Source organism: Melanotaenia boesemani, chromosome 10 (genome assembly GCF_017639745.1).
Source record: "Melanotaenia boesemani isolate fMelBoe1 chromosome 10, fMelBoe1.pri, whole genome shotgun sequence".
Lineage (NCBI taxonomy): Eukaryota > Metazoa > Chordata > Actinopteri > Atheriniformes > Melanotaeniidae > Melanotaenia > Melanotaenia boesemani.
The window spans coordinates 26086404-26106665 of NC_055691.1; the positions used below are offsets into that span (position 1 = coordinate 26086404).

Sequence of the window (20262 nt, forward strand, 5' to 3'; positions counted from 1 at the left end):
ACATCAGAGCCGCCTGTGCCATGTCATTTAAATAGCCCATATTATGCTTATTAAAATTCATAATTTATGTTTGGAGTCCAACTGAATAAAGACTGACATGTTTTAATGTAAATTAAACTCTTTATTTCTCATATTGTACATTGCTATTATATCTCTTTCACCCTCTGTCTGAAAAGCTTTTTTTCAGCTTACATCTCTTTCAGGTCCACCTCTCATAAGGTCCAGTCTCCTATCAGTGGTAAAAAGTGGTTGACGAAAAAACAACTGCCCATTTTCAGCTTGAGAAAAGGTAGCAACAAAGACAGATTTATGCAAATATGTCTCATGGTCATGTAGAGAAGCGAAAGAAGGAAAACCTGAACAAAAAACGAGGCAATAAAGGCAGTTAAGGAGCAGTGACTCTTCCAGAGTGAGTAACTACTATATTTGCTGTGGAGTTTGTGTTTAGTAAATTTGCTAAATTTGACCTTGAATATGCTTCGAAAAAGATACGTAACACACAAAAAGAAACCAAAAAAAGCATGATATATTGTCTTTAATGTTTAAGAAGATGCTTTCACATGCTAAAAGTTGTCATATTGTGAAGTGAACACAAAGAGTATAATTAAGATTAAGATAATAATAATTTGCTGTTAGCAAATTTTCAAAGTCAAATACCAGACTAGCTTTACAGAAGGACAAAAAGGAGAAACGTTCCAATAAACAAAGACATGAAGTCTGGCATTTTAACTTTGAACTGATGTCAATGAGCACTATAATTCATCTGTAACTCTGCACTGATTTTTCTACTGCAGCACAGAAGAATCTAAATCATCTGGTTCTTTTGAAACAGATTGGTTGTACTATTAGTATGTGAGTGCACGTCACTGATGAGAGAAACTCAATACAAGCTGCTAGCAAATAAATGAAGATGCAGGAGCAAGACCATGTTTCTCAATCAGTGTAAGACGGCTGTCACCACAATGGAGATAAATATAGGTTGGAAAAAGATCGGGACTGTCTAAAATTCATTTGCAGACTGAAGAGAGGAAACCTAGTCTGTCTGCTTTTCTCTTTTCCCACAGTTACATTTGTACTACTGCCTCCCTCTGGCCACTCTATTCCAAATCTAGTCACACACAACTCTTTCTACACAGTAATACAGGAGAGTGGAATAAAAATTCCAACATGTGTGAATGCAATGAAATTTAATAGAATGACATGCTAGACATGGTGCAGTAAAAAATGTGCATTACACCTTTTTTTACATCTGGTTTTTCAATTTTATTCATTTTCGGGCTCCGCTGACTTTTCTTTTAGACAGAAAGGGATCAGAGAAATGTGGTGACATGCAGCAAAGGGCACAAAGCCAAGATTCAAACCTGGGCCAGCGGCTTTGAGGAACTCTGTCCTCCATACATGGAGCAGCCACTTAAAGCTAGACTTCCATTTAAACTACCAGAAAGATAGCAAATTCAAATTGATGATGGCAAGACAGTGAGATGATAACCTCTCACTGTCTTGAGTATTCAGGAGACCTGCACTGCTTGAATATTCTGGCTACATGACCTGTGTGTGTGTGTGTGTGTGTTTGCTTTCAAGGCCTCTGCAATACGAGCTGTGAGACAGGATCCCAGACTGCTGATTGTAGATTAGAGGTGAGACGTCTAATCTCAGCATAATCAGTTGCTGTATCTGAGCCTTTGCTCCACACTAACCCTCGCCACTGGTCCAAACAAAAATTCATCTCACAGAAACACAGTCCTGATGAGGTGAAAGAAGGTGACACTACAAATGTGGAGTCCACAGTCAAACCTAATTACTGCTAAAAAAATGTCAAAAAAAAAAAAAATTCTCACTCTCATGTCTCTACTGGCATGGGATGTTTGACACAAAACACCAAATGCTTCTAAAAGTCCTTATAACAAAATGTTTGTAAAACTGCCAAGGACATGTACAGGGCAACCACAGCTGACTTCTTGCTGAGAATTACAGCCTTGTGGCAGGAGGCCATGCTGGCAAGGGGCTGCCCCGTCTGGTGAAGAAAGAAGAGTACACAGATAAAGAAAAGAGAGTGTGTCTGAGGGGTGCTTAGACAATAAATCTATGTGAAGACTGAAAAAGGAGTGGACATCACAGCCATTGGCGCAATGATATAAGTATCCGTTTTCATCTAAAAAAACTTCACCTTCTGATGGCTCAATGATTAGTGAATTTGGGTAGATGGAAGAGAGGAAAGGAGAGGAGTCTGCCAGTGAACAGCTGCCCCTGTAATTTATATTGATGAGGGGACTGGCATGGAGGGGAGCTTCCAGCAGTTTGATCACTCAGGCAGAGTGGGGAGTTAGTCAGACACAGCCCATCCCTGTGGTCTGGGTTGGACTGGGAAGACCTCCTAAACTAAACACACACACACACACAGAAACTAACATACTTGCACACACATACATGCAATACAGCCAAGCTCATATTACGAGTGGTAGTGTGGACTGGTGTAACAGGGAAGCCAATGTTTTCACTCCAAGAACAGAAATAGATCTACAGGCTGGCTATAACCATGTGGGGCAGAGACATCTCCCTCATTATTACTCCACCAGCTATATAATCACCAGGCTTTTCTGGAAAAAGATCTTCCCCTCACAATCTCAATGACCATTAACTGGCCCTTGAACTACTTCATGTGCACACAGTTCTGTCAAGGCTCTGCAGCCGCTTCCTGTCTATGAGGCACAGCAATCAACTACTTGTTAAGGGGTTTTACTTTGATTTCCTCACATGAACCAGATTTGAATATTTCTAACTAAAATGAGACAGCGTAGTCCAGTTTCTGCCCAGAGCTTTAAACCCAAGACTCGTAAATCATGCTCTTTGATTTGAGCCCACTTTCTGTGCAGAGGTGCTTTAAGTCGCACTAATTAAGATAGTGGGACGGTGGATTACAGGTCAAAGGATTTCTGTCTACCTTAAAGATATCCTGAAACAAACACACATTAATATAAAGAAATATACCAAGGCCCCTCCAGACAAGCAAATAGTTTAACACACAATCATGCTGGTGTTTTGATGTGGTTGTTTGAGTAAGGTAGAGCTGTCTATAGCATTGAAGATCACATCCTTTGCGCTGGTGTCTGATGTAACAAAGAACCAGGGTGTTTTACAGGGGGATGCAGCCTCTCACAATCTAAAACACTCAGACCACTCTTACAGAAAAGCCCTCTGGCCTTCCCTCTCCACAAGTTTCATCAGAGTGATCAGAGCAAAAGAATAGCCTTCAGGGCTAGTTTCTTCCATTCACACAGAGAGGGATGAACACACATATAGTTACAGCCGCACAAACAGCAGAATAGTGCACAAAAGCGTTTTTACATGCCTTTTCGATTGCTTTGTACATGTGTCAAAATACAGTACAAATCTCTTGGAGATCATTGATTTTTCCAGGTTTGGCTGCTCATCAATTCTTAACACGCAGAGTGAGATTGAAAGGCTGAGAACTACAGTTTACTTTAGTGCATAAAGAATACTTGCATCTTACATCTGAGACGTGTCACATACTCTATCTGTATCTTTCAATTCTAGTGATATGATCTGTATTGAAGAATACAAACTCTGGTAGTTAGTGCTGCCTCAGAGGTTACAAACCACCACATAACACCACATCCGTGTTGTTCAGCTGCAAGGCCTTGCAGAAAACAAAGAAATGTTTCACCACACTGCCTGCTTCAAATGTGCATGATTATGTAGCAGTCACAAGACTGCATAGCATTTTAATTTCCTCTCTGGGGTTATCATCATATTCTCTCCAGTATGGAAATTGAGAAATAAAAAAATAAAGCGAGGGTGGATGGCACAGATCTAATGGAAGGTGCTGAGTTATTACAGTTCTAGTCAGGCAAAAGTATGTTTGCAGGCAAAGATGGAAAAAAAGACACAACTGAGATACAAATATGATATCTCCTGTGTATATAAAGGATAAGAGGTGTTTTACCACATTAATTATAAGACTTGGCTTACAATTATAATTTCTGACTGACTTCTATGGTGGAATTTAAAGAAATGTTTGTACTCACAAGTATGTGTCTTCTTTGTTACTGAGATACCTGCAAAGAGAAAACAAACACACATTAAAAACACAGAAACAAATAAAAAAGGAACATAAACCTTATTTTACATTGAGTTCTGCTGGCTATGATGATCACTATGAAAAAGAAAACTCTGTGATTCAACAGACCGCGAATGAGCAAGGTCACTTAGGTGACTGTCTAACTTCCAGCCATGCTTTATTAGCATCTGTGACAATGTAGCTGAAACTCTATTCTCTGCAGGCAATGACTGAAATTTTAAACCAAAAACAAACAGCATTTGGAATGCTAATGTATTGAAAAGTCACACTGAGTGGGCCTGAGCACATGACTAAGACTGGGGCCTCGAGGGGCATGAAAGCACTTTGACCTCACTGTTAATCCTCTGTCTGAAAAGGTAGTGTCAGTGAAATCAGGCAGAGTTGGGGAAAAAATAAGATTTTAAGACACAAATACCCCACAGTTTAAACCAAAATGAACATAACACCAATGAAATCAAATTGTAAATGTAATTTTTTATACAAAGATCTATGCTTGCAGTTGCTAATATAGAATGAAGGAAGTTTTAAACTTGTTTTGTACATAACTGTATGTACAGTTTTGAAATTATTCAGTCCATGCATTTTGATTAGTGTTTCAGTAGTCACTTTGAGAAGGAGTTTTTCATTAAAAAGGTAATAGGCCCTTATACACACACACACACACACACATACATATATATATATATCTATATATATATATAGATATATATATGTATATATATCCATCCTTGTGCCCCAAATTGTGGTTACTTTTATATCCAAAAAATAAATAAACTAAAATAAACAACTACATCTGAATTCAAAACTACATTTCATTAATTAATTTGTTTTTTCCATAGAGTCTGAACTTGTTCTTGAGATAAAATGTGGTCCAAGTATGTTGAGATTGTATGTACGTGACTGTATATGTGTGTGTGTGTGTGTGCGTTAACCACTTTCTTTCACATTTTGGCCAAGCATCTAAAGATAATAATTTGTGTCAAATAACCATTTTTAAGACAAAGCTGAGTTTAAATAGCTAGTTTACACAGGTCTGGATTTGAAAGAACACATAGGATGATCTACAATGTGAGCATGTAGCCATCTGACCAATGTGAGTCAGACGTGGCTGAGACAGAGCTGCACTGCCTTCCCTTATTATGCCTGTCGTCACCCCTTCAGGTGTCACCCCATCAAATCCGCCACTTTGGATTTTGCTGTGGCTCTGGCTTCTACTTCTGTTTTGCAATATTGGTCTAATGCCCCAGGAGCCTGGTGTGGGCAAACCCACAGCCAGCTGGGGTCCCCTGCGGCCCATTGGATGCTCGTGCTTTGCAGGACGAGAACACACTAATAGATCCCACTTGTCATGCGGAAGCAATGGCTAATTTTTCTACAGCTTGCATTTGAAACTCAGGGGATAGAAAGTTGACATGATTCAATAACTCTCTGTGAAAAAGGCGTCTGGCCACAGATAACAATGTTTCAGACACGTTTGAGGGGAAGCGAGTCAAAGAGCAACGAGGGGGAAAACAAATAAGCCCCTCAGTCTCCTATAGACACACACAAAGAAAGCCATAAATGATATCAACTCCGCTGAGCAGAAACAGGGAAAACAGTTACCTAGGGGCTGGCAGTCTGTGATGTAGCTCTAGCGTTGTTCCAGTGCTCAGGGCAAAAAAAAGCTTCTGTTCAGTCCAACTGTGACATTATGCAAGGAGAAAATAAACTATAATCCAGTCTTAATTCAACATTTCAATCAAAAAACAAGTAAGTCAGAATGAACTGATGGCCATTAAAGACTAGCAGCGCCAAGGTGATGCAAGACAGGACCCCTTAAAAGACTGCATGAGGCAGTTAACTGGGTCTCTGTTTTGATGGGTAAACAACTTCTTTGACCTCAGCTGTGCACTTTGTGGAAAATAGAGAGTAAAAAATTGAAATAGTAATAGAAAGTAATAGAGAGATTAAAAAAAGGCAGGTTTATCCAGGATTTTTATCAGACCTCATGCAGGCACATGAAAAAAAGACATCTTTTTAAATATTCATATTACACAGTGCAAACAAACAATTGACTTAAATTCACTTTTGCTTTTTAATTAACACGAAATCTTAGAAATAAAACCTGTTTGCTTATGTCTTCATGTGAAATGTTGAGATTTGTGCAAATGTGTTTATCTCTGACCAGAGATCTTAAAGGAGTGTCTTGTTTTGTGACATTTTTACCACAGAAGAAACAAGAGACAGTTTGTGTGAGGGTGTGTACAGCATATGCATATATGCCAAGGTTAGCCACGAAGACCACACTTCTGGTACTTGTTCCTACCCTGTCAAAGTCAATAAATAAGCTATTCATAAGACCCTGTTACACTTAGTTTTCAGCTTTACATGAAAGATGTAGGATGACTGATTATTGTAGTCTTATGAAAAAACATTTCCTTGTAAGAGCATTAAACACATTTAACTGAAATTCTGATATTCATAGGCCCCATTTCTTTACTTTGTTAAAAACACAACCAGTAAGTTAGAGAAATAATCTTAAAAGTAATTACTGTGGACCTTTGTTTAATTTTAAAACTACAATGTCATCACTGACAACTAAGGGTATATGAATGTACTTCTAATAACCTTAAGGTACAAGCAGATACACAGCCTAATACACAGGCTTTCCTGCTAGGGCGCAGCTGAAACAACAAAGCATGTGTACCTTTTTTGGGACTATTCCTGCACCTTGATTACTTTGTGTGTACAAACAAATTATCTTTTGCCCCACTGTGGCACAAATATTCAATCTGTCTGCTTCATGAAGTCAAGTGTACGTAAAGAGGGTTAATAACTGTAAAGGTACAGTACCCTGGGGAATGTTAAGCACAAACAAACTGTTTTGTTTGCAGGACTGTGGACTTTTTTTTAATTTTACTTACAAAATATTGTGTTTATCCTTAGGGCCTGAATACTAAATTAATTTTCTACCTTGTGAAAACTTGCAAATTTCTTTCAAAACCTGCAGTATTTAAATTATTCAGGAGTTGTTTTCTGCCTCTTTTTTGGTCTATAGTACTTCCTGCTGTGGCCTTTTTTTTGTTAATGTATTACTATATGCAATCCATAGCTCTGCACTTTGCAGCGGTGGGTTTGAAATATCCCTATGCTTCATTGTAGGTGTCTGTCCCCTTTCAAATGCTACAGGGAACAGTTAAAAATTACTGTAACATTTCTGTGGTGGCACCAAAGCTTCTCTACAGTGGATTTGTAATTAAGTGCATAAAATGCATGGGAAAAGAGGTAAGAAAACAACAAAAAAAACATGCATGAAATGTTAAAAAAAGTTAACAAAGCAGAACTTGCTTTTATTAAGTCAGGGTGTGTATTTTGAAGGCTGCACCAACTGCTCTTCTTCTTCCACCCACTAAATCCCAAACACCTTTAGGCAGGACATAGCATAATTTTTTTTATGTTCTAAGGTAAAAAGATAAAACCATTACTACATTTTACAGTAGGAAAATCTCCCCCAGCCTGTTGCTATGCAGGCTAGAAGAAGCAGTGGGGGTGGCAAGTGGACCCACTTCACCCTCTACATGTCATTCAGGGCCCTGTGATTGGAGGTGGCAAGGAGAAGGGGCCACAAAGCCAATGAATGAGTCAGGCGGTGAGAAAGAAGGAGCCTGCTCTGGGCACTGACATTGGCAATGCCTGCCAGCTTCTGTCTTCTCCACTGGATGGCAGGTTCAGAGGTCAGTCTGGAGGTGAAGCTCTCCTTGGCTGACAAACAAGCTGCCATAAACATGCTTACAGCTTGAGGCTTGCCTTTGGTAAACATCTCTGTATTGTGGGCATTAATTGAAATCAAAGCTAAAAGACAAGCCTATATGACAGTGAAGAAGAATTCTAATTTCTTCATTAACATTTGTCACAATGGAAGGAGGGATAGTTGCCAATGTATGGCTTTTGATCAGTCATATTAGCTCTTGCGTCTGAAAACAACTCAGCAAATATTCTCATGAGATGTAGAGAAAGACAGTTACTGTGCAGGCGACTTGTGGTCAGCCTCCACCACATTTATCTGCAGGGGGGTACACATCCTGTAAACATGCCACTTAGAGTGTAGAAGAGTGAGTCTGAGGTTTGGCAGCCTCAGTGCTGCAGCCAGCTGTGAAGTACGGTGCCATCGCAGACGGCTCAAAGTGACAGCACTGTAATGAAGTCTGAGGCGGACGGGAGGCTGTACGTCATAATTTCAGGTTCCTTAAAGCCTGACAGGGAATGATTATCATGGATGGTTATTGTCACCCTGCCTCCCTGGTAGACGATGCGTGCTCTGGGGTTGTTGCACCGTGACATTCAAAGTTACAGTCTCCTTCATATAATGGAGCTGTCCTCTCAGCGCGCTAATGGGAGCGATCCATTTAACCTGTGCCAGAAACACACAGACGAGGAAGTTCCTAATGCGAGGCCTCTCCCGTGGGGACATCACACTCCCCCCCTGGCTGCTCCCTTCCTGCTGCTTGATTCATTGACTGGCGCTCCTCACTTATCCTCATTCACTGTTCAGTCTGGGGAGACAGGGAGGCTCGCTTCCTGCTGCCTGCTCCACATGCCACCACTGCACGCCCACCGCACACAAGGACACAGTCGGTGCAACAGACCCAGTTGCAGGAAAAGCCAGTGTGGGTCCAGTGAGGGACTGGCTAGACACCCACTGGAGTTACGGGTCAATAGCATAGGCTTTGGGAATGCTAATAGTACCCACTTTCCACAGTTAATTAGTTAATAAGGCCTCTTCTAGAAGAAAAAAAATCACACAATAATAGAAGGTTTCCTTATTGTCTTAATGATGGTAGTTGTATGGGACTATTAATTTTATCCCACTCCTGAGGTTGTTGAAATGATATATGCTGCCAAATGAGCAGTCCATCTTTTCACTGCCAGTACTTGACTGCCTAACAACTGCAACCACATTCATAAGGAAAATAATCATAAAAAACAAAACAAAACAAAAAAAACAACACATTTTTCTCTCTGGTCATCAAAACCCTCTAGAGAAAAGAGTTCCATTTGTTTAGGCACTATATTCCAGGTGTTGTTCAAATTCAGGTTTTGAAAGCAAATGAAGCAGAAAACAAAGTACAAAATACTTTCACCATGTAAAGATTCAACATTTTGATGCTCAACTCACCAAAAGTTATAAGATATAATGGCTGAGCTGATCTGAGGACCTCTTTGTGAAGACCAAGTTTCATACACAAAGTCATTTAAACAATCCTTCCTTTTCTGTGACACACTTAGCTTTTTTAGCTATTATACAGCTATAAACTATACATGCAAAAATTTAATGATTAAAAAAGTACAATGATTCTAATCAGCTGCCCCCTAATATACTAAAACATTTAATCCATGGAGAGGCCAACTCTCTGGGGAAGCTCAAAGAAAAATGACTTCTTTGTCTCCAGGCGCTGTTATTTCTGGTCATTTCTAATTGGTTTTAACTAAAAGCAACCACTGTGAGGCTCCACAGGTTACTTCAATGCATCGCTATGGAATTGTCTGCAAATAGAAGATATACATCCAAATTAGTTTTAGAGGACACCACAACTGTCTTTCAGAAGACGAAAGTAGAAAGGTCAGGAAAAAATAAAAGAATCTATGCAATACTAAGAGAAGAAAGAAGGTGGTGGGTCCCACTGGAAAAGCAACATTATCAGGGTGACCCTGAGATCAGAGAAGCCCTGGATGTCTTGAGGCTCCATGCCACATGCACCTCGACCCCTACAAATGTCTCTCAGGCTCATGTACAACATATCCCTGATGCAGTTCTGCATTGCTGGGCCTGTGAGTCTCCAGGTGAGTCCTCCGCGCTGTTTGGTGGCTCGTGAATTATACATTGCAGCAGAGGAATTGATGTGGCCCAGGAGGGCCAAAAAACAGCAGGCATGGCTGGAAGGCAGAGTGAAGACTCTGACGGAATTTTAATTGTACCACAGGGAACGCTGCAATAACTGCTATTGTTATTGGTAAGACACTGATGCACATGTTCACTTAGCTGATAGCTTATAAATGACTCAGTCAAAAATCCATCATGGCATCAGCCCAACATTTAATGACCGGTCTAACAGGGGGAATTTATTTCACTGCTGTAAAAACATTTATGACTGCTTCACCTTTGTGCAGCCAAAAACATCTGGGATGTCTAAGAACATGACAGTGTCCTCTGAGGCGATTCACTCAGATAAACTGTGATGTGATTAAGTGCAGTATTGCAGGTGAAAAGCCAGAATGGTTGGCTTTCTGCTACTCTCATGTTGTTCACTCTGATCCTGGCTCAAGCTGTATTATACAGTAATTCTCCTCTGAGTGCGAGCTGGTCCCAGAGGACCTGATATGATGCAGGAAGGCCCTGGGCGATGGTCAAAGACAGGCCATGAGCACAGCCAGGCCTTTGTGTACTCTCTGTGCAGGTGGTTCCCAGCCCAGCAGTAATCTTCAGATGATCCAGCCTCAACCACACATGAAACCCAATAGCTTTACAGTCTGCACCGTAAATAAGGACAAACCACATTCTGCAGACTACCTTGGCTTATTTTACTGTTAGAGTGTAACACTGAACAGGACTAACAGACCACCACGGACTGTGTTTACACCCTATTATAGAAAGATTTAGTGATTTAAACTCAAAGTCATTTATTTCAAATGGTGCAATTAGATATGATAGCATTCTCTAGACTTTTCTGCATTTCTCTTTATACAATGTATACATAGAGCACCATCCTAACATTACAGTGTTCAAGTTAAAGAGTACTTTGCCTTTGTAGTACACAACAGTACCATTCCCCAAGAGAAAATAATTTCTATTCACATTACAATAGCTTAGCCCTTCACAGGTTAAAATCTAAAGAGGAGATACAATTATCTGCAGCTCCTGGGGCAAACACTGTAGTTATGCAATTTTTACAATAATGGGTTGTAAGAGCTCTACACTTGGCCAATGGAGAAAGGGAGAATTTAAATATTCATGATATCCACCATACTGCAGTTGAATTAGGATCATCTCAGAGCTGCAGCTTGCTTGAAATTGCATGTTTTCTCTTGATTTGTTTTTCTCTGTTTGGTTTCAATGCCTGCGTGCAAAGGATGATTCACAGGCCACCTACATCAGGAAGCCACAGATTGCTTTCATTTTTCATCTTAAGAGACAAGGCATTGTTCAAGATTTGTTTATTCAAAATCCCCCGTCCAAACTTTTACATCATCTTAGGGATAGCAGTTGTAAAAGATAGGATTAGAATAGCTGAGTTTATATGTGCTCTGACAGTTAGTGACAATTTGTAACCATAAAAGCCCCGGTCAGTCAATAGATTGTACACATAGGACTGCTTTTATAATCATCCAGGGGGAGAGAGGACAATAGCCTTTATGACAAACTAATGTTGGCTAATATCAGTTCCATAAAGGCTGAGTCAGAAATACACAGGAAACCTTTCATTACCATCACTCATTCAGTCTCATGTCTCATCGAGGAAAGTACAGTACAGAACACTTGTCTAATGAACAAGGGTCTGTAGGGAAGGATCACTCTATGAGAGTGTGGTGGAAGTCAAGGTCCCACAACAGTGGACTTGTGGCTCTGCTGATAAGGACTTGGCTATAATTGCTCAAAAGGGAGGGAACTGCAGCCCCATTAAGTCTAGTCTAAGCACTTGCCAATAAGCCAAACTGCCCCTCTGAAGCCTCGCATGTAATGAAAACTTCCTCGGAGATGAATTACATGTCTGTCAATCCACTAATTAATATCATGGACTTGTCTTTTTTGCTTCCCTGCAGTAACGAACTGAGTCAGAGAGATGGGGATTAAGGTATTTGAGGCACTGGAAGACATAAGGAAAAGAAAGGCAGAGGCAAACTAGCAACTGCACTGCTACTGCGATTCACCGCAGTCATGGTCGGCACTTAGCGCAGCATTTATTTTTCATGTATTTCATAATTAAAACCTGCAAGTTCTGTAAGCTCTCCATGCTCTATCTAGATCAAAGGTAGTCCTATTAGCAGGGAGTTCATCAGCGGAGCCACTCCTCCATTTCCAGATGGACGTGCCATGCTTAAAGCACAAATACCCTGTAATTACACACAAGCACGATAACGGGACAGTCATGGAGCTGGACTATGATTAATAGAACACAGATCACAGTTTCCACCCCCTTTTTCAAAGCTTACACAACAGAGGACTTTACACACAAGGATAACCCATGTGTAGCAGATAAAGAGGTAGATGAAAGACTTAATACACATTTCACACATTGCCCCATGTGGTGCAGGTGAAGTGTGCTTCAATTTGTTGCCTTCTCCCTCCCAGCTGCATTCTCTATGTAAATGTAATCGGAGGATAACACTGGATAAAGCTCTGCAAAGCAGAGACATGATGCCGCTCTTCTTCAGAGATAGAGGGATCAAAATCTACCTCACACGGTGTAATGAGGGAGCTGTGTTGTGTTATTTATTTGTCCCATTGACTCCTGGGTAACTTTATGCCACAGGAAGCACCTGTCTGGAGGATTAGATTGAGCTACTTTCAATTAACAATGTAAACAGGCAGCAGATAAACTCCTGAAGTCTGTGTGCTCCTAATTTAAAAGATGATATAGGATATGCATATATCTGTGATTTCCAACGTTTTTGAAGTATTACTCCTTTAAAATAAAGTCTGCCCGTAAGGTATCTTGATAAGTTGCATTTGTTGCTCCATCACCTTGAGACCTGAGTTATGTTTACATGCTTTATTTTGTCTGTTTGTCAGTAAGACTGTGCAAAAAATACGGCAAACCAAATTCTACAGACCTAATGGAGAAGTAGAAGAGAGGCAAAAAAGAATCAATTATATTTTGCAAGGGAATGAAAATATTCTAAAATGGAAAAAGAGGGTCTTCAAGTGCCCTCCTCATTTACTATTTATGCTTATTTCTGTCAAGGAAAGATATTATTCTCTTTGTTTTAGTAAAATATTCATTCATTCATTCTTGGCTACAGTATCTAGTAATTTAAAAAAGAAAAGATTGGAGGAAAGTCTGATGAACCAAGAACAATTTGGAGCAATGATACATAAAAACTTGGAGGAAAAAAAGTCCACTAAAAGTAAGTATTATAATGATTTTATTTTAAATACACACAATTCTTCCAGCAAAAACAGTTGATATTTGCCTGACTCACATGCATTAACATGCACATTTAGCTCAACTGGCTGAACATTGAACAGAGAAGCTCAGATTACAGCACTCAAAGGGGAGTCTTTGAGAAACTTTGCTTTGGCAAAATATTTATGCTCAAAATATAATAATATAATATAACAGTCTTAATACTATCTCAAACAGTGACTAACATTATGTTAGGTAACAACAAGCATACTGTATAAAGTAATTATTTAACCCGTTAGACCTAACACAATTATTTACAATATGAGTTTTACTACTCAAATGGCTTTTGTTTTCACATAGTTTATTCAGAGGATGACAAATAAAGTATTTTCTGGCAACCTTTAATTTTCCAAATGCTTTTTAAGCATATCCTTAGATCGGAATGGGTTAAAAATCACACATAATTAGCATTTTTCATTTGCTTTCAAATGTACCTTCCTGCTGTCAATGGGTTTATTCTTAAACCATTACATAATATTATTAGACAAAGAACCTGTCATGAAATCATTTCAAAAGATACTATAATTAGATATACTAGTGTTTGCACACTCAGGTATGGCAGTTGGGCTATCTTCTCTTTATTTCTTATTGAGTACCTACAAACTCTCTCACTCTGAAGTAAAGTTAGCAGCAGGAAGAAAACTGCTGAATTTCCTTTAGGCTTATGGGGTCAGTTACAGTTCATGGTACAAATGCTCTACACAAATAACTGGATGAGTAACTGGATGCACTATTTGTGTGTTTAGTGGGAGAAAGACAATCCTATTAGACCAGCACTAATTGCGGATGCAGTCCAGTAAGTTTTTGGAATATTAAACAATTTAATACATACATTTATTTGTTTTTTTCTATCTTTTTATCATTTTTATACAGATGTCTGCCTGTAATGCGCCTGATCAGTAACATGCAGAGAAAACAGAATCTACAAATGGACCCACTGAGATAACAGGCATCTCCAACATATGACAGCCTAATGATACAAGGAGTGCAATACTAAAGTCAAGACTGGTGTGATGTACCATATCTATACAGCAACCGCAGCCATACATTCTCAGCAATATAAAAGCTTGCAGCCATGGCCAGCAGTAATAATTAATAGCATACTCTATAAGCATTCCATTAGGTGCAAGCAGCTGTCATAAACATCTTAATTAATTTACAAAGCAAGCAACTAGGGAATTATGGCGACGTAAAAATCTGCTTCCCTTTGCCGCTCCATAGCACTGGAACAGATCGGGCTTTTAAATTTTTAAACATGCCTTTCATGTTCTCTAGAGCACTAAAAAGCCTTTGAACAGTCAGCTTGTTAGGAGATGCACCTAGCAGCCCAATACCTACGGGTCGTCTTGCTATTCTTTTCATACTGTGACAGAGGTTTTGGGCTTCTCTTTGCTGCTCCTGCTTGACTCAAGGAATCTCCCTCTACCTCATATTTTCTTTGTCACAGTGATTTAACTGTACTATGGTTTTTTTGTTTTGTTTTTTTCTTCTGTTGGGCTCTTCATCTGAGCTTCTGCTGCTCATCTCTCTCACTTTGCCATGTTTCTATATTTTGTTTTCCACGGATAAAGTGGACAAACATTTATAGAGATTCCACTGATGAGATCAAAAGCTTTTAAACATTATCCCTCTGTCACAGCAAGATGGTTTATTTGAAATATGATGAGCAGAGGCAAAAACAAAAACCTCACACAATGTGCTTTATGCGAGTGAGGAGGGCATTCTCTTGAGCATATTAGATGGTATAGCTGCAGGAAGCTGCTTCACTGTAATCTGGATGCTACTGTGCATAAGCATGGGTCAGAATGTTGTGGTAAAAAACTCTCCTCCTTACCTGCTTTCACTCAGAGAGGGAAAGATTAGACTGGCCACTCCATTATATGAGAAAGGCTTAAGAGCATTTCCACTTTCAGGGCTAGGGCATCAGCAGCTTGTGACACTAAGCGGGGGCTGACCCATCATTTTGGAGGGGGGTGAGTAAAAGGCATTGCCTGTCCTCCTAGCTCTTCGTTTGAGTCCAGTGTGTTCTTTTTTCTTTTAACCACTACAGTATATAAAAAAAAAAAAAAATAAAAATTCTGAGGTGATGCTACACACTCTTGATTATTAGGCCCAACACACCCTACTGACATGAATTAACTATCTTCCACTATGATTTGGTTTAACTATGCATAACATCTAGACTATGCCACTTACCAAGGCGACATAGAATTTTAATGCACCCATTACTCCCTGATGATAGCCCAGCGTCAAATACCCCCTTTTTCTCACTCTTCCTCTAACCTGTCTCCTTCTTACCACCTCTCTCCATTTCAGCCCATGCCATATTTGCTTAACCCAGCCAGTGTGACAGCACTCAATGCTAAAGCACTCCCAAGGCAGATGATCAAAGTCAGCAGTCAATTCACATTACAATGCATTGATTTGATGTTTCCTAACCTCCCAGGCCTTTATCTAATACTGCCAAGGACCTTCAGGATATTTTACATAGCACCTCAGATTTTCTCTGTCTCCCTCTCTCTTTCTCTCTGTGTTTGTGTCTGGTACTGGAGAAAGCATTCAGCATAGCTTTTTTTTCTGGTAATATTTACTTATGATTTGAGTAAATTTAGCAAATTAGAAAAAACAAAAACAAATACAAAAAAGTCTTTCAGATTCAGTAATTCTATTAGGGCCAAACCTGCAAAACCGCCATCCTTTTGCAATCTATGTTCTACCCTTCACCTCCTTTTTCAAGTATTGTTAAAGAGTAAATCACTCTCTTGTTCTCATGTACCACACTTCGTTTGTTCCTCATCATTTATTCATTTGCAATTCTTTACTGAGCAGGCTTCTATGCTTTAGTGACTACCATTTCCCTTTGAGGGGATGTTCAGAGCACGTCCATGTTTTATTCAATTATGAGAATCTAATATGGTGGAAAGGTGTGCAGAGTGTTCACTCATAACCATGCATCATTTTCACACAAACTGATTCTATCTTTTTTGCTAAGCAAACTGCCTAAACTGATGCATGCTATTTGATTTTTCCCATTTGTCTTGACCACAAGTATGAGAGCGCGTTACCATATTCATGTTTGACAAATCAGTCTATTGGTGTCAGGCCTTTGGAGGGAAGAGAGTTGCTTTGTTTGTTTGTTTGTTTTGGAAGAAGTTGTCAAAATGTGTAAGCATCATTGCCATGGCACAGTGACACACTGACCTACAAGCACAAAGGAAAACTTTGTCTGCCTCAATACACACAAACAATCACTTAAAAAAAAAAAAAGACAGAAGAGGCTGGAAAGTGTAAACGAAAGGGTGAGAGAGAAATAAAAACTATTGATTTAGAGTTCAACGGTCCTTCCTTAAACAGCGTTAAGGCACATTTATGCTTAACACAGAAAACGGATACACAGATGGACAAACATTTTCCTCCATCTCTTGCATCGGTTACATACGCAATTTGGTCTATTTTCAGGGAGTTTAGCTATCTGTCGCTTGATGCAGAAGATGAAGCAATATCACCAGAAATCGTGGGGGGCAGTGCTGAGCAGAATAGCTGACATGCAACCAGCAAAATAAACAAACCAGAGAAGAGGAAGGGACCAAAAAAAGCAGAAGAGTAAAGATGAGGACAGCAACTGTAGAAATTGTGAGAGCTTTTGAAGAAAGGATATGCAAGGGTGTAGGGCTATTGTTAACAACTTTATAACGATGAGTTACCGCTGAAAAATGGTGTCTGAAACTGACGTTGGCTCGAGGGAGTGAACTCTGAACTTAGCACTGCCCACTAGTGGAGGAACTGACCTAACAACCATGGCAACACAAAAGACGCATGGAAGTATGAAGACGGCAACGTATGAGAATGGTTGAAACCTATGTCGCTATTTATGCACGTAAATGGGCCTTTAGTCATCATGGTCATCTGCAGCAAATTGGTCCTTTAATTTTTCATTAAAGCCAGACAAACCCAGTGCTGCATGAGGGGAACCATTGATTTCTGCTTGGCAGATGGGACACACTTACTCATAGCAATTCACAGACCGTGTGGATGGTCAGAAAGACAGAGATGCTACTTACCTCCCTTTTACTTTACAGGGTAACAACAGAGTAACTTTTATAACTGACTGAGAGGCATTGGAGCAGATCCCAATATACATCAGATCAAACCTCTGACTTTGGGGCAGAGTGGGGAGAAATTAGTTAACTGAAAGATGAGTAGTACCAGTTCTAATATATCACCTGAGAGATCTCCACAAAGGACATAAGCTATACTGCTATAATTTATTTAAAAAGAGGGTTAAGCAGGAGGCTGATGATGATAGGTGTGTGTGCATTTGCAACTAGTAACTTCTTTGAATTTAAATCTGTGATGTTCTTGCTTTCATACAACCAGGTAATTGCAATATAACACTTCATGGTAACAATATTATCTTAACCAAGTAACTATGATATTTATAAATGCAATCATAAAATGCCAACAGCATTTTGGTAAAGTGTTCTCTCACTGACTTAATGAAATTTAGAAATGAAAAGACAGATGTCACATGCTGGTGCTGAAGAAGTGTAAATGCACCATCCACTTGATGACAATTGGCATCTGGAAATGCCCATAAACCGTGTTTTCCCTGCTGCTAGTTGCATAGGCAGTAATTTAGAGGATGCTGTTGAGTGAATATATTTAAAACAACAACCTGTTAGGTCTTGTGGTGTGTAGAGCAAGAATAACAGGTGAAAAAGATTAACTTTATCGGTCTTCATTGTTATACACCAGAAGCTTTACACTGTACACAAAAAAAGACACTTTAAAGACACACGATGTAACATTTTAACCTTACAATTTCGCTTTCCTGACTCATTTGATGGCACAGTGATATTTATTAAGTACATTTCTGGAGCCATCAGTTCTCAATAGCATCTCAAGGTTGAAAGACCACACTCCACAACTTTTGCTTCTGGGAGGCTGTGTGACATTGCAGAGTTGAGTTTTGCTGTATTACATGCTAGCAAACAGATATCAACACACTGGTTGTTTTATACATGCATAGTGGCTGATTCAGGAAGAAACGCAAGAAGACATAGGAAAAGAAAAAGAGAAAGGACAGAGCAAGAGATAAGACAGGAGTCAACATCAGATTGGCTTTTACTAGCTGGAGAGAGCTCAAAGTACATGTAAAATGCAAGATGGATGAAGCTGTCGATAGGGTACACATCACTGAGAATATTGGCTGAAGTTTCATAGTGCCTTTTTTTAAGAACAATAAAGATATTAAAAGGTCAAAATAAAGCGAAACCATCCAAACAGATATCAAACCACAAATGCGTGGCTGCTTGATGCATTAATATGGCTTTACTGTATAAAAACAAGTTGAATTATCCAACAAAAACACAAAATACACACAGAACAGCGCTCCAGACTGTGACCAAATGGTTGCGTTTTGCGACTAACATGTAAGACAGTGCGAGTGAATGTTTCATCTACTCGCTAACAAACGTCTGCTCCCCTCGATCAGGCCAGTAGCTCATAGTAAAGCGCAAATTAGCTGCTGGTTTGCCGACTCAAACTAAATAAAACGAGAAAAGGAGACGAACACCAACGAAGAAGACGACAGCCAATGTGTGTTTGAGTGGGGACAAACGACCACTGTGATTGGCTTATGTGTGAAAAGAGGCGGGTCTTATTGGAATTTATTATTCCTTAGTGTTTCCAGCTTAGCAACTTTGTCGCTATATTTAGCGAGTTTTCAGACCCCTTTAGCATATTTTTTTAAATCGACTAACAACAAATCTAGCAAATTTTTCTTGTATTATTGGAGACTTTTGGAGACAGACGTGAATGAACGTAGTTTACTCTTCCCAATGAGGAGAGGGTGCTGTGCAGACCCCTCTCATACGAAGCTTGGTCTTCTCAGAGCAGCTTCCAGCTGTGATCAGAGCAGACAACGTTCACTTCTGTTTCATGGCCTATGTTCATGAGCAGGCTGAAGGTGAAACGTACAAAGCTGCTGCTGGATGATCCTGCGCTTGCTTATCGTCAGATAGTAATGTCTCTTACTGAATAGTGTGGACAAAAATATTAAAAAAGTTAAAAGTGTTGAGACATGTTCCAGACTCCTAATTAAAAAACAAATTACACTTAAAAAAAACTGAATTAAAAATAAAGAAAATACTGATAGAATTATTACATTTTTATTAATTCATTTATTAATCAATAAATGTATTTATTTATTTATTGCTGTTCTAAACATTGTTAGGTTGTCTTTTTTTTATATATAAATTTTTGCCTTTCACATGACATCCCTCTTTATGGCAGCATCCATTATAACTTTATGTACTAGGTTGATTATGCTAATTAGTAATCTTTTTTTTAATGTTATGTCAACTGCTGCACAAAAAATGTGAATTGTAAACATTGTAATTTCTGAATTTACTGTTTAAATATTTATCACTAATACAGTGAAAATTTGTTATGCAAGACAAGTTCAGTGTGCACCCATAAATTTTCTGCTTGCACTCCTAAAAATTTAAGTTAGGGGCCACTGTGCTCCGTGTAAAAAAAGTTAGTCTGGAGCCCTCCAGAAAAGCTTTAGACTCAAGGTCCATCTGGCTTTCTAGTGTGCCTTTTTTGTGCCAACAGTTCATCTTCTGTGAGGTCTGTGTTTTAAAGTACTACTCTATAGATATTTTATGAGCAGCATTAAGCACTGAGCCAGAGACTCGTCTGAGCTCTGAAGGAAGAATTCCCCTGCATGGCTATACAAAACACAGACAGCACATTTAGAGATGTCAGCTCCTAACTAGAGAACAGTCAGTGAGGTGAACCCTCTAACCTTATGTTTCTACCATGTCTAGCCAGGCTGCTCTGGAAACCCCTGTTAAAAATGCATTCAGACTACTGATGGAGTGGGTAAACCACGCTACAAGGCATGCCAGGAGACTCACATGTGCTGTTCATGACCCTGGTTAGCGAAATGCCACCACTGTATGCCTCATCACTGCTACTTCCCCTATACTTACATAA

General features: G+C 39.4%; 1 protein-coding gene across 1 annotated transcript in view; it reads right to left on the bottom strand.

The window, feature by feature from the left end:
- roraa (RAR-related orphan receptor A, paralog a) overlaps nt 1–20262 on the bottom strand; it is a 193940-nt gene that overhangs the window by 57779 nt on the left and 115899 nt on the right. The window contains exon 2 of the mRNA XM_041996412.1: nt 4047–4076. Within this exon, the coding sequence (XP_041852346.1) occupies nt 4047–4076 (30 nt within the window). The remainder of the gene's footprint in view (nt 1–4046; nt 4077–20262) is intronic.